The sequence below is a fragment of the Camelus dromedarius genome, chromosome 8 (assembly GCF_036321535.1).
Source record: "Camelus dromedarius isolate mCamDro1 chromosome 8, mCamDro1.pat, whole genome shotgun sequence".
Lineage (NCBI taxonomy): Eukaryota > Metazoa > Chordata > Mammalia > Artiodactyla > Camelidae > Camelus > Camelus dromedarius.
In genome coordinates, this window is record NC_087443.1 from 39,961,740 (window position 1) to 39,977,140 (window position 15,401).

The following is a 15,401-nucleotide window of genomic DNA, read 5'->3' on the forward strand; positions in this document are numbered from 1 at the left end:
TACTTTTTACGTCAAATTAAATGATAAAAACAATCTGATTATATAAATAATAAACAGGTATTTGCTAGAATTCAGTAGCAAAACTCTTGGTAAAATGTTAACAAAAAAATAGTTAAACATGAAAAAGGTTAAATGCCAAAACATTATACCTATATATTGTTTTCAAAACATTATATTGAATGAAGAAATACTGAAGTATTCTTATGAAGGCCAGGAACGAAAAAGGGATTCTGGCTAGTGACATTATTGTAATTTAACACACTATATAGCATCTAACAAATACAATAAGAAAATGAAATATGTGGCTTAAATATTAGAAATGAGGAAATAAAAAATCTTTATTTGAAAATTTCATGGTTGCATATCTCAGAAACCTGACATTGTACTAACATGGTTTGAGTTAAGAAATTTGATTAGATATAAATATACATATAAATATACAAAGGCCAATTGCTTTCCTCTATATTAGAAATTATTTGTAAATGGAAATGGCAAAAACTTGCATAAAACTATAATAAGAAGGGTATAGGACCTAAAGGAATTATAAACTTTATCAAAAGTTAACTAATAAGATTTGATAAGAGAGATTTACTGGAAACCTTCAAATTAAAAAGATGAAATACTTCCCACATTACAAATGCAACGATAATGCAATGATACTCTCAAATCTCAATTGTATCATTCTGGAACTATACAAATCATTTTTTAAAGTTCTTACAGAAGAATACATACATTTTGAAAAAGAGAAATAGTGAAAGGGACCTTTCCAAATTACATTTAAAATCAAATATAAAACAGTTTGGCAGTAACACAAGAATGGACAAATTGGTCAGTGTGAAAAAAAAAGGAATAGAAATTCAAAAATATACATACATGTATAAATTTATACATATATGCATAGATGTAAATGTTTAGATAATCTGTTCTGTTCCACTGACTCTTGTCCATTCGTGTGTCCATTCAGGTACATATATAACATGATAATGGCGGTCAGTACATTCTCAATGGGAACAGAGAGGGTGGGTTATTTAGTAAATGAAACTGGCATAATTGATGGTTCATGTCTAGAGGAAAACAAAATTAGATCCTCATTTCAAAAATACAAAATACATCTATCAAAAATTAATTTTGGCCATGTTAAAGACCTAACTTAAGTAAAATAAAACTTTAAATATTAAAAAAAGATTGAAGATGATTTGTGCAACCTGAAAGGGAGGCTGGAGTGGGGAGAAGCAGCAGGAAATAAGACAGGAATAAGACAGGAAACTCAAAGACGAACAGTAAGATGAAAGACAAACCCAAAAGTCTGTCAATACCTCCCCACCCACAGCCCGTATTTCCAGAGGCTCTAAGTGTCTGATAAATAATGCTGCTGTATGTTCACATTTTGAGGAATACTAGTACTGTTTTCTCAGCAGTACTTTGAGAATCACCCCTCCATAGCCTAGCACAGGTTGATCTACACTACATGCTGTGAATGGCTTCAATAAATATCTCTTGAATGATATTGCAACTGCAGGAACCTGATCATCTTGCTCTTCAAATTGAGCCCCCAGAGTTTCTCTCTCACCTGCCAATGATGGGTTGGGGGTTGTTTTCAAGGTCTGTAGGGACCACCTAACACAGACAGAATTGTCTATGGCCTCCCCCTGAAAATGTTGAGGACCTCAAGACAAGTGACATCATCTTTCCACTCAGGATTATGTAACTGTCCCCTTGTCCTGATAAAGTCCCAAAAGCATTGAGCAAATGTCACCTATTAGGGGATTTATTAACACTAAGAGACATTATTCAGGAGAAGCAATTAGGAAATAATTGCTTACTTTTTCTTTTAGGTCTCTGACATGAGTTGATGTATAGTCCTTTTAAGTATACTACTTAAATGATTATATGTCCCAAATTGTATTTTTGAAGATATTAGTCCAGTTTATGAACAAACTATTGATAAAAGACTGATGACTGAATTTTAAGTATTCATTTACAAACTCACTTATAAATTAACTTACAAGCATTTACAAATTCCTTTCACTTACACATCTACACACAGCAAATACTTATTTTCAGATTCTCATCATTTCTTTGGTCTGGTGCACTGAAACGGTATCTCCAAAAGTTTAGCCTTACCCTTTAGGAGGAGGCATTTACTCCCATGTTATTAAAGGGAATGGATGGTTGAACTCAGACAGTTGGCAAGTTTATGCAATGTTACGTAGAAAAAAATTTCCCTGGACCTGCATCTCATATCTGCTTGTTCAAGGTATCTTACAGAGTAGACTTTGATCTATGATAACTACCTTTCCTGGCATACATCGGACCACCTATACTTTCAATTAATTAAGCTATCATATTTTATTGAATGCCTACTGTATGACTGGGATAATTGGTTGTTTTTATTTTAGGTATTGACAACAAACAACAAATGGGAAACCTCAGACTACTGGAAGCCTATGTGTTATTTCCAATAGACTTGGCAAGAAAAGAAATTTTTCACTACTGCTAGGCTCAGGTGACTGGATGGACTACTGGCTAAGTCAACGTGGATACAGAATTATTAAGAAACAATACTATAAGAAACTAGGTCTTGGGGGATCAACTCTGGAAAGAATCTGATCTTAGAAGAATGTTCCACTACCTAACTGAAAAGCTGTAGCCTTGGGAAAAGAGATGCTGAGAGGTTTATGCCATGTTTTCCATTTAACCCCTGAAACCCACAGTGGGCACAAATGCACAGCAGGCCGTACTTACCCTAATTAATGACTCAGCTCTAAGGATCACTGTCTTCTCCATGAACTATAGGACTCTGCTTTCATTAGAATGGAAAATGGAGTTATCATGCAACATGTTAATTTTAGTAAATGAGCACCATTAAGTGAGTCCAAATTCCTACTTGATTTCTTCAGTTTGTTACTAACTGAAAGACTGAGCATATCCTGAATTGACTGTCACGGGGAATACCTATTCCTCCAAGAAGTTTACAAAGGTGCCCGTTGACAGTGCTAAGATGGCAGAGAACCCCCTGAGGTCTATAACTAGTTCATTGGTCTGACTTATCCATTATAGAAAGTGATTTTTTTTTTCCTGGAACATGGCACTTCTTTGCATCTTAAAAAAATTATGGGGTATTTCTTTTTTTTTTTTCTTAAGCGTGGGCTCAGTCTTTCTTATAAAGGACATTATCTACATGGATAAGTCATATGTGGGTGTACACTGACAATTGCACATTCTTGTAAGTTTCTGTATATATTTAAATAATATGACTTAATTGGTAAATTTCCTATGCCATTTTTGAAACTGTATTATTTACATTAGAGATCACAAGGGAGTAACTGGCTTAGTAACCAGTTTATCACATTAAAATGTATTTTTAATGTATGCTAATTTCAAAAGGCTCATAGGAGAGTCAGCATGCTTTAGTGGTCTGCATAAAGTGTTGGGGAAAACGGATGGGGAATGACTTGCAGATCTCTGGGCAGGCACGCAATTACTGGCTCTGTGTTTCCTCATTTATAAAAGTGCAGCTAATACTTATCTGTTGTACCAAAAAATGTTATTTAGACTAACTGATAAGATAGTTGTGCCTAGCAATGTTAATTATAACATTATTATTCACCTTCAGAGTCTTAAAAAAAAGGAAGAAAAAACCTTCTTAGAACATAATTGACTCAGTATATAAGATTTAAACATTTTTTAGTAATATCTGGCATAGCAGACATATTCTGAACTAAAATATCGGGATACTAAGCTCAGAAGTAACCAAAGTTACCTAGAACCCATTTATTACTGACAGCTGCTGTTGGGAGGGACCCGAGGATAAATTCTTTACACAGGAAAAGCACTGTAGGTCCAAGGAGGTTAAATAATTTTCCTAAAGACAAGTTGACGAAGAGCAACTAAACCATAACCGGAAGGTGGAATTTCAAGGCATTCCTCCTTTGTCCCATTTCCTACCATGTGTTTATTTACTTAGGGAGATGGGAAGATAATAAGGGAAACACCAAGCCCTGGCCTTCAAATATTAATTAATCCACTACCAATGAAGAGTTATTATTCCATGACACCTTTTGAGCAATGGGAACTGTGATCATCTGAAAAGAATTAGTAGTGATTTCCAAAAGGCACGGGCCCATTTTACATTTCTAAAATTCCCTTTTAAATGCAGAGAATCTATTAGGCAAGGAACCGTCCAATAAAGGAATTTCTACAGTTTACACAGTCTGGTCGGGCGCGGCCGGCCGCAGGGATAAGGGGGCGCGGGGCGGTGGCTCCCGGACCCACTCTCACTTCCTCCGGAGCCGGCGCCGCCCCGGACCCGCTCCCAAGCCCGCAGCCCCTCAGGGCCGAGCACCTAACCCGGGCGAGGGCGCCTCCCCGGGACGGGCTTCGGCCGCGGGCCCCGCGGGCAGGGGGCGGCCGCTCGGGGGTCGCGGGTACCGGGCAGGGGCGGCGTACCTCTGACTCGGGCGTGGTTCCCGCTGGAGTCAACCCCGTAGGGGTCGTCCCCCCGGGAGTTGTCCCCAGAGACGTCGCCATGTTCCCGCCGGAGTGAAGCGCCCCCTCGTCACCTAGCAACCGGGGCGGGGCCAGGGTCGCCGGGCAGGGGAACTGAGCCTCACGCAGAGCGGCTTCCGGTCCGCAGCCCGGCTCCCGCCTGAGAAAGGGCTCGAACCCGGCAGCGGGAGCAGGAGGGTTGACCCCGCCGCTGCGGGGCGCTCTGCCCTGGAGGCCCGCGGCGGGACTTTGAATCTTCGAGTAGAAACAGACTCTTCCTTTTAGTAAGAATGAAAAAAAGGAAAGAAAAAAGAAAAAAAAAGCAATTTAAACTAACTGGTATACGTGTAAGTGTCTAATGCTAATACAGAGCAAGTTCTCAATAAGTTTTAAAGTGAGATGTATTATTGGAATCGACTGTTGATTGATATTTGATATTAAGGAATTGTAATTTTAAGGTGTTAATGGTGTTACTGTCATGTTTAGAAAGGGAAAATGTCCTTATCTTCTAGAGATAACATACTGAACGATTTAGAGCTGCTGAAATGATAAAATGCCTGCTATTTACTCCAAAATAACGAGGGGCGGGGCATGAATAATGAGTGGGGATACTGTAGAAGAATCAAGATTGAGTACATGGGGAGTGGTTATTATACTACTCTTTCTATTTTATGTATGTTTGAGTTTTTCCCTAATAAAAACATTGGAAAACAAAATTAAAACAATATTCTCAGAATGATAATACCTGCTTTGACAATGAAACGCGCTTTTCTTGTATAATCTGCGTAGGGGTTGCTATGCAGGAGGCTTTCTGCACAAAACTGTCTGCCTCATAGCTTTACTGTGAGGATTTAACATCTTAGTATATGGGAATGTCTAGAATAGTGTATGGTACCTGTAGTTAGATGCTATTAGGATTAGTATTAGTTTGTATCTTTCTCCTGACTTTAGTCCATCCTCTACAAGTTACCAAAATAATATTTCCATCATGGACCTCTTATTATATTTGCCCACTGCCTTTCAGACCAAATTGAACACTTTGGCTTCATATAATAACTTCATGATAATTGTGCCTTTCCTTGGCTTATCGTTAAGATTATGCACACAATTTGTATTGTCAACTTGTATTCATGAATTGTCTCTACTTTTGTATATGTTTGGTCAGTCTTTTCAGTGGATTGTAGAGTCCTCCTTTCTTTGATATTTTCACCTAAAGAAACTGGTTTCATTGAAATTGAAAACAATGGGTCACTTTCTTTTAATTTAGCCTTTGGTAAATTGCTAAAGCATTTATTTCCCTAAACTGTAGCTCTAGTTTTCTCAAAGATCTGATTTATTCTTCTGGCCTTTAATTGTCCTGCCATTTCTTTGACAGTTCTACATTTTCTGCACCCCTTTTCCATTTTGGATCCCAGAACCAGATAGAGGTCTCTATTAAAGATGGAATCAGTTCTAGCAGGCCAGAGGGCTACCTCAGGGAGGAGGTAACTGTTTTGTAGGAATTTCAGTTTTACTGTATTTAATGTTGTAATTTGTTGGAGAAGTTAGTTTTGAGGAGATAATTTTATGGGGCACAGTTTTTTTGCTCATTAAGGAGTGGTGTTGAAAACCCATTAGCCTGAAGGTTACTTTTAATTTGCACAAGTGAAGCTGATTTTAGTCTCTCACTTCTTTTGTAGGGAGGTGCCAACAAGAAAGACAAATCTCAGTGGGTGACATGCTTTCTTACATGAAAGGTCAGTGAAGTCTTCCTTCTCAAGTCTCTTGAAGATAAAGGCTTCTAACCAAAGCCTGCAAAATTCCATTTGTTATCTTGGTTTGTTTTAGGGCTGGTGGAGAAAAGGAAACATAGGGGTCTTGTAGTTTACAATTACTTTTTTTAAAAGACCTCTGACTTTTAGCACATCACAGTGAAATATGGGGTAGCTTGATACTATTATTTGCTCAATTGGATTGGCCCCTGTCCTAATGAAAGTACTCCAGTCTACACACCTACACACCTACGAGTAGCAGATTCTGCAAATGGAATCAGATTTTCTTCAAGAGGGACGTTTTCATCATTTTACCCATTGAAGTATTGGATGTTTAAAATGAACCACACCAAAGGTATGTTTAGAAAGGGCTAGATCATTTTATGATCAGTACTGACGGTCTAGGGTGGCAATGTAAGGCAGTGAACACTGACAGTAAGATTTCAGCTGTCTTCTTAGGGTGAGGAAGTATTTCTACTCCACTCCTCATGATTCATGTGTTACTGAGTCTTATTTTAAGTATGAAAGAAGTTCTTTAACAATAAATGAAATAATGTCACCAATGAGGTGAATAACGTATTTGTAATACTAACACTGATTCCTGAGGTCTTCAATCTATTAAGTGACACTTGTGTTAGTCTTAAGAGGCTCAGGCTGCAAAGATTCCAGTTTGTCCTTTAGTTAGTTCTGAGACCACAAAGTCCTGGAGATGGAATTTAGATAACATGTTGTATATTAGCCTTAAAGTACCTTTAATTATTAGATATAGAAAGAAAAAATATAAACACATTTTAGTTTGTGAATAATTGCTTTCACTCTTTGTTATATATTTAATTTTTCACAAAGAAAGTATTCCAGTAGCTAATCAATTTTGAAATATATTTAGTTTTCTTAACCTTTACCTAATCCCCAAATCTGGTCTCCTTTCAACAAGTGCTTTAAGTCATAGGTGAGAACATTTAAAAATCTAACCTTAATAAAACACTTTTAAAAGATGGCATAGTAAACCTACTGCAGTAGAAAGCATTCTACAACTAATTATTATTGGCGGGGGGAGGGGACTGTAATGATTTCCAAGAAACAGTTGTACAATTTTGACATTGTTCATATAATACTGCACTTGTCTTCAAAATTCTATATTCTCCCATTGTGGCATATCTGTTATTTTTTCTTTCTCCAGTTTTTCCCTTTACAGTGGATCCTCACGCTCTGCAGATGAAAATTCTGTCCTTTTTCCAAATCAGAAAATACTCTTCCTCATACAGAGATCTCTTTAAGATAGTTTTGTAACTTGTTCCTTTTCTTCCTGATCAACTTTTTTAAAAAAGGTATTCTTACTCATCATCTCTCCTTAACCACTCCATGCCCTGTAATCAGTCTCTCAGCTCCTTTGCTCTCCTACAGCTGTCCTCTCAAGGGCTGCCCCTGAGTACCGTCTTCCTTGGTGCGTGGACATTCCCTTTTTGCCCCTCGTATCCACTGTCTGCCTTCTCCACGTGGCCTTGTGCCCTGGCAGGCTGACCCATTACTAGATTTCACCGTGTTTCTCGCCTTCAGACTTGTGGTTGGGTTTGGCCGATGGGAACACCAGCAGGAGGAGAATGAGGTCAGGGTCGTTTATTCTCCTGCTTCCTCGCTGCAGAATTACAGGGTGGGAGCAGCTGGGTTCCTACACCAAAGGCCTTGACGGCTACAGCCTGTCCCTCAGCGCCTGCATCTCCCCTCAGGCCTGTGGTGCCCTCAAGCCTCAGGATGCTTCGCCATCCCCTGTTGCTTTCCCTGATGTCTGCTCACATGTTTATACCTAGTTCCTTTACCAAAGTTTCCTCAGTTCCCACCTTCATGTCATCTGTTTCCTGTTGGTACCTTGACTGACATCATTTAACAAACATTTAACAAGGAAGCCCAAGTCTGGCTTGTTCAACACCATTGCCATCCACCACTTAGTTGTGCAGTGAGCAGGACTGTTTGTAAGTGACCTTAAACAGTGATCTAGGTAGGACTGTATCCCACCCCCACCCATTCTCCACCTGGAGGGGCAGCACCTTAGGACTGATGGCAGGCAGGAGGGATTGTAACTACCTACAGGAGCTGTGCTGTCCATGTCCTGGGCAGCTGCCTGTCCTAGGCTTGGTAAGACTTCTTTACAACCTGCCCCTATCGAAGGCAAAATAACAGATCACCTGGGCCCTGGCATCTGTCTCCATGGATAAAGAGGGTGGGAGGTCTGAAGGAGGACCAGTGCCTTCCTCTTATCTTCTTGCTGATCCCAGCCTTGACGGTTTGACCTTTCCTGATAAAATCTCCCCTATGCCTTGTGATGTTGTGGAATTTACCTGGCAACCAGGAGGGACACACCTGGCAGGGGAGTATGCTGGTGAGAATGCACGTCTTTCACAGATTCACTTGCCCCAGAGCATTTAGATTTATAATCTGTATTTGCATACAGGTTTTGTTAATTATTTTTATTTACAAATTGTTCTTTATTGGAGTATTTATGTTAATATTTTTACTCCTTTTACACCTCAGTGGACTACTTTGGAGTCATCAGTCCATATTTGGGGACTGGTAGTTTAATGTAAACAACAAATTAATAAACCCGAGCAATGATACACATATTAAGTGAAAATGCTTCAGCTGACAAAAAACTGCACCCTGTTTCCAGACTGTTAGTCCAGGTGGACTGACCCAAATTCCTGAGGTGCAAGCAGAATCTTTAAACATCTGATTTGAGTTAGCCATAAAGAATTTTTGTAAAAATCAAAATTCATCCCAAATTTCACATTTGTGAAATAGGAATGATCAAAACAATTTCATTGATTTTTTTTTCCTTCTAAAACTGCCTAAAAGTGACTGGGTTCCTCTTAATTAATGGCAGGGGGCTGCATTGCTCTTTGAATATATTTTTGAGAAAACTTATCCTGGGGGATTCTGGGAAGTGCCTTGACTGAGCAAACATTGCCCCCTTCTCTGTACTACCTCCCACCCAACTCCACTTTTAAATATAGCAAGACTAATTTTACCTGCTTTACATAATAGCTTTCTTGTGAATTTTGTTAGAAGGGAGGATTTTGAGCTTTAAAAATTGGAAAGTCATTAGGTAATCTCTAAGGAAACTTCATCTCTGAAAATTCTGTTATGAAATAATTTCCCAAAGCATTCATTGTCTGAAATGTTCACTCTGGCAAATACACAGTATTACTGTTATTAAACATCATTGTTGTGTGTGCATGTTTATGATTCTAGGGAAGGAAAATAACATACATTATCTCATTTAATCATCAAAATCCACTGTCACGGTATTCCACACAGAATTGCTTTTGGTTGAGGAACTTACTTCATAGCAAAGGAAATGCAGCAGAAGGCCCGTGCTCATGGATTCACTGGTCTTACCATACTCCTCCCTTGTCCTGAAGTAGCTGGCTTGATGGAACAGTGGAATGGCCTCTTGAAGACTCAGTTACAGTGCCAGCTAGATGACACTACCTTGCAGGGCTGGGGCAAGGTTACCCAGAAGGTTGTACCCACTCTGAATCAGCATCCAGTATATGGTGCTATTTCTCCCACAGTCAGGATTCGTTGGGCCAGGAATCAAGGAGTGGATATGGCAGTGGCACACCTATTACTACCCTAGTGACCCCCTAGCAAAATTTTGCTTCCTGTTCCCATGTCCTTATGCTCTGTTAGCTTAGAGGTCTTAGTTCCAGAGGGAGGAATGCTGCTACCAGGAGACACAACAATGATCCAAGTGAACTGGGTGTTCAAGATTGCCACCTAGCCACTTTGAACCCCATACCCCTAAATCAACAGGCAAAGAAAGGAGTTATGGTGTTGGCTGGGGTGATTGATCCTGACTACCAAGGGGAAATTGGGCTACTGCTCCACGATGGAGGTAAAGAAGAGTGTGTCTGGTACATAGGAGACCCCTTAGGGTCTCTGTCAGTATTACCATGCCTTGTGATAAGGTCAATAGAAAACTACAGAAGCCCAATTCAGGCAGGACTACTAATGGCAGATTCTTCAGGAATGAAGGTTTAGGTGACCCTGTTGGGTAAAAACCCATGACTAGCTGAGGTGCTTGCTGAAGGCAAAGTGAATACATAATGGTTAGTGGAAGAAGACATAAATACCACGATCACTGACCATTTACCGAAACCACAGCTATAATAGTCATGAGTATTTTCTCCTTGTCCTGTTATGATTATGTGTGTGTTTTCTTTCCTTCCTTATTCCCTTATGTAACATAAGCTATATTGACTTTATATCATAGTATTTATGTGTTTTTAATTTTATATCATTGTATTTGAGTTATAGGAGATCAAGGAGAAGACTAAACAGAAAAAATAAAAAACAAAAACTCTCTCCTCAAAAACTCCACTCAAATATGGTAGTAAACCTAGATTCCATTTCAAGATATAAGAACTCACTAATTAGCATTTTGGAAGGCTTTTGGTCTATGCAAATCTCAGAACTTAAGATCTGCAAAGAGCTTGATATTGTATGTGATGCTTCTTTAACTGGAAATCATATCCCACTGATTGATGATTAATAGTTTTTTAGGAAGTGGTAAGAGCTAAGGAAAAAAATTGAGCAGCTTGAAGGGGGATCAGAAGTGTGGAGTTGGGAGACTCTGTGCATGTCGAAGTTTTAAGTAAGATGGTCAATTTGGAAAAAAGATGACAATTTAGCAAGCTTATCATCACCATTGTCATAACTAGCATTCTGGCTAACTGCTTTATGTGCGTTATCTTATTTAAATTTCGTAACAGACATGTTCACTGAAGCTGATAGAAGTTAATTATTTACCCTGTATAACACAGCTATGTAGTGGAGGCTATAGAATTTAAATTCAGGACTGTCTGATTAAGGGCCCAAGTTGTGCCAGACTGTACTGTGTCTCAGAGCAGTGGTTTACTAACTGTGTTCAGAGGTTGCAGCGAAATTTGATTTGACATTAGTTTTTTGAAACATCTATCATTAGCCATATCTTTCAAACTCAGTTTAGAAACATGCACTCAAATATATCATAATTCACATGTTAACATATTGGAGGTTCTCAACCTGCTAAACTGAGGGTTAGGTTCTTTTTGCATATGTGCAAATTTTTTTCCACTTCTGTGCATATATTTGAACATTGTGCAAATGTTTCATTGGCCAGGAATGTTTAAATCTTGCATGATTAAAAAAATTCAAGTGTTAGCAGGTCTTTTCAACATAAAATTGTAGAACAGCTCATTGTAGCACAGGGTAGGCTCACACATGTCTGCCTGATTACACGTTCTCATCATAGTAGAATCATTGACAACCTGTTAAAAAGAGAAACTATAACGTGCTTATATAACATCATGTGAAAGGTAATTCTAGCACCAATGGTTAGGTTTAGATGCTTTTTGCCTGACTTATAATTGAGATATAGTTAGCAACTAAAGGTTGATTTAATTTTAAGCTCTGAATTACTTAAATGAAGAATATCCTGAGACTACAGGAAAGTTTGTTTGTTTGTTTGTTTGTTTGTTTTTTAACCTGCCATTTGCAATTACTTATGCAGATCAGGTTTTTTTTAATATTGTGAAACCAAGTCAGAATTTTGGAATAAATTCAATATTGAGACTGACATGGCTGAAATAGTCTCATTATGTTAGTTTTTATAGTTATAAACAAATACATGTTAAAATAAGTAAATATGTTTATAGTTATAATAAATACTGTTAAAATAGACTATACATATACATTTATGTAAATAATATAGCACTTTTACCTATTTACACATTGAATCTTAATTTTTAAAAATTTAGCAAGGGAGAAGTACAGGTTGAAATCCATTGATATAAACATGGAAGTAGTTTCTAAAATGACAATTACCTAAAAAATAAAAAATAAAAAAATAAAATGACAATTACCTGGAGTATTAGGAAATAACATAGATTGTGCCCACATTTGCCCTAAATGAAACCAGGAAATATTGCTCCTTCTGTGAATATAAATATTTCACCTATTTTAATCTATATAATTGTGCCATTCAGGAACTAGAATAGTATAAAAACCTTCACAATTTCATTACTCCGTCATTGACTTTAGGTGACTGAACTTGGAGGGAGGCTATTGCTGGGGTGTTGGTGGTAAAGGGATAATTCACTTGAATTCACGATTGCCACTGCTATGTCCACAGGTCTCCAAACTTTACCTCTCACCCCTCAACTCACTTGGTGACTTACACCTAAAGTTTACCTTCTTATCTAGGCAGAATGTACATTGTTTCTTGCTAGGAATATGAGAAGCAGACAATCATATTATTTCCATAATTGTTGCTTTAGCCACTTGAATGAATTGTCTTCAGTGGGTGATTAATATGTTGAAAATGGTTTCATTTATGTGGAAACCATGTCTTCATGTGGAAAGATTAAGAGATAAAATATTAACCCAAAATTTATTTTATATTGAATTAGTGGAATTATTGAAATAGATGTGAGGTAATAAGAAAAACAAAAGGGTGCCAAGTAGAAAAATAGACAAGGATATACACAGGTACAACTCAAAAGAAGAAGCTGTAATGAAAAGAGACACATGAAAGAGGTTCAATCTCATTAATGACGAAAGAAATGCAAGTTAAAATAATCACAACCCCTCTTGCTGATCAAAATTCAAGAATTGTATCAGTACACACTATCAAGTACTTCTTGGGGACATGTGAATTAATAACATTTCTGGATGTTCATATGACATTATGCATAAAAATATAAAGATTTGCATACTCCTTGGAAATTACATTTTTAGAAATGGATCCTACAGATATAAATATCTGAAAAAACTCATTTATAGTTTTGGTACAACATTGTTTATAATTGTGGGGTAAGAGGAGAGAAATAAAGGAATGTCAAATAATGGAGGAAGATAAAAGAAATCAAGGAAAGATAAAATAAAATGAAATTCTGTATGGTTATAAAGTATCATGTTTGAGAAATTGTTCAGGATGAATTAAAAGAAAGTACAGTACAAAGTAGGATATATACAGCACGACAGTCATTTATGGATCTGTTTGTGCACATATACTAATATATATGTATAATATAATATGTATTATGCATTATATTGTATATATATTTAGTAAAAGAACTAGAGGAATGTTCACTAAAATATGTAATGTTGGGTGATTTCTCTTTTTTTGCCTATTTGTCCTTTGCAAATTTTCTGTAAAAATAGGCAACACTATGTTTTACTTTTTAATAGAAAATTTCAAACTTACACAACAGCATAGAGAATAGTATAATGAACCTCTATGTATCTGTCACTCCATTGCAACAACTACCAACCAAAGTTTAAAAAAAAAAGATTTTTTTTTAAATTGCATTACTCACAAACCATTGTGCACAAAGCTTCTGGAGTGTGATTCTTCATAAAAAATTTCTCATATCTTCTCTTGAAAAATATTCTGTTTCCATTGCCCAAATCCTGTTTCCAAAACATTGGCTTAGTCACCAAAAATTTTTGTAAGAGAAAGCTCAAAGCATTTCAGGGTTGTTAATGAAAACAGTAAATCAATAATGTGATTTTTAATATTTTTTAATCAAAGTAAAAACCACATCTCTGTTTTCTGGCAGTTTATCACTGTTCCTCTGAATATATAAACAAGAAGCTTATGTACAATGAGATCCAAATGCGATGTGGCTGATTGTGTGAAGTCCTTGCACCTTTTACTTCATCTCATTTAGGGATTAGGCAGAATTTGGTAAAGCACATTTGAGTAAAAGGGTCCATATACTCTGCAATCAGTTTGGGGGGCACTTTCATTCTTGAATTCAGAATCTGAAATATGTGCTGTGCAAGCAGATGTTGATAAGGAGCTTTTAGGAGAAGTTAAGAGCCATGTCTGCTCCAGAGATTATGCACTTCCATGCGAAGAGCAGACTCCCATGAGTTTATTTTCCCCACTGACAAATAAAAGACACAAAGAAGTGCAACAAACACCATCTAGTATGTTTATAACTAAAAACCTCTCTTCCAGACTCCTGTTTTTGTATCAGCTTTAAAGGCACATTTTCACACTGTGTGCTAATGACAGGGTGTGTATTTTGGTGGACTAACCCCTCTGGTGAACTTTAAATGTGTGCTATTTTTTAAAATCCAAGATAACTTACTTTTGGAAAGTGGAAAATTGTTTATTTCTTTTATTTCCATAGAGCTCAATATTGTGCTTCCAATGCACTCAGTATAGCTGGACCATAAAAAAATAGATGTGTGACAACGTGAGTATAAACATAATAAATGTCATGCTTTCACATAGCAAATTGTCAATATCTATTGACATTTGTTCTTATGGCATCTATTAAGGCCACACATATTTATTAACTCTGGTTTGATTACATCGCTTCATTAACTTGGTAATTTCATTATAGTTTAAGAGGGATTTTAGTTGCTGAATTAGTTTACATTTTATGCATAAGCCTAGAAGTCCTTCGGGAAGCAAACACATTTCATATATATATAAAATAAATAATTAATGAATAAAAGTTGTTTTAAAGAAGCAGAAAACAACAGATCAGTAACTTTTTAATAACACAAACTGAGAAATTGCCCATTGAGATTATTGTCATAAACTGTGTCAGGTATGTTCATAGACTTGTTAGTAAAACACTTTGGAGTAGAAATCCTCATGTCAGAGGGAAAGCTTACTTCAGTCAGAAAAAAGATATTAAGCCCACCTGGACAGTGTGAGCACTAAAAGATGCTTATGTGGGATGAGGCTGAGTAAATTTGTTTCTGAACTAATTTTAAATATGATATTATAGAAATTTGATGAGAAACATGTTCCCCTTCTGATAAATCCCACTAAAGTAGCCAAAAAGACCAAATACTGCAGTTGAGAGAGCGTATATATTGGCAAAGACTTTGTAACTTCCCAGGACAGACCCCTCCCCCACACCCTCTGCTTTATTAAGCTCCTCTCTGAAGTACCTAGATAATAGTATCTGATACACATGTCGTGAGTTGTTTTGCAGATGGTAAAACCCCCACCAAATGGAAGGAATTAACTGCTTGATGACTAAGAGCACATAGCCCCCAGACCTACTGAGAACCTGAGGATTATTAAAGGTTAACCACTGTGACTCCGCCCTGTTACCTCACCACTAACCAATCAGAGAACTGTGCACTGGCCAATCACAA

The 15,401-nt window shown here is 37.3% G+C and overlaps 1 protein-coding gene and 1 long non-coding RNA gene across 5 annotated transcripts in view; one reads left to right on the forward strand and one right to left on the reverse strand.

Annotated features, from left to right (window-relative positions):
- Nucleotides 1–4,567, reverse strand: part of CABCOCO1 (ciliary associated calcium binding coiled-coil 1) — a 118,775-nt gene extending 114,208 nt beyond the window's left edge. For all 4 annotated transcript variants that reach the window (XR_010381948.1, XR_010381947.1, XM_064488137.1 and 1 more), the window contains exon 1: nt 4,450–4,567. Coding sequence is in view for 2 of the 4 variants with exons in the window: in XM_064488137.1 (XP_064344207.1) it covers nt 4,450–4,530 (81 nt within the window). In the remaining 2 variants the exon portion in view is untranslated. The remainder of the gene's footprint in view (nt 1–4,449) is intronic.
- Nucleotides 4,568–4,646: 79 nt separating this feature from the next.
- Nucleotides 4,647–15,401, forward strand: part of LOC105093855 (uncharacterized) — a 123,415-nt gene continuing 112,660 nt past the window's right edge. The window contains exons 1-2 of the long non-coding RNA XR_004139665.2: nt 4,647–4,835; nt 6,168–6,224. This is a non-coding gene — a long non-coding RNA (uncharacterized LOC105093855). The remainder of the gene's footprint in view (nt 4,836–6,167; nt 6,225–15,401) is intronic.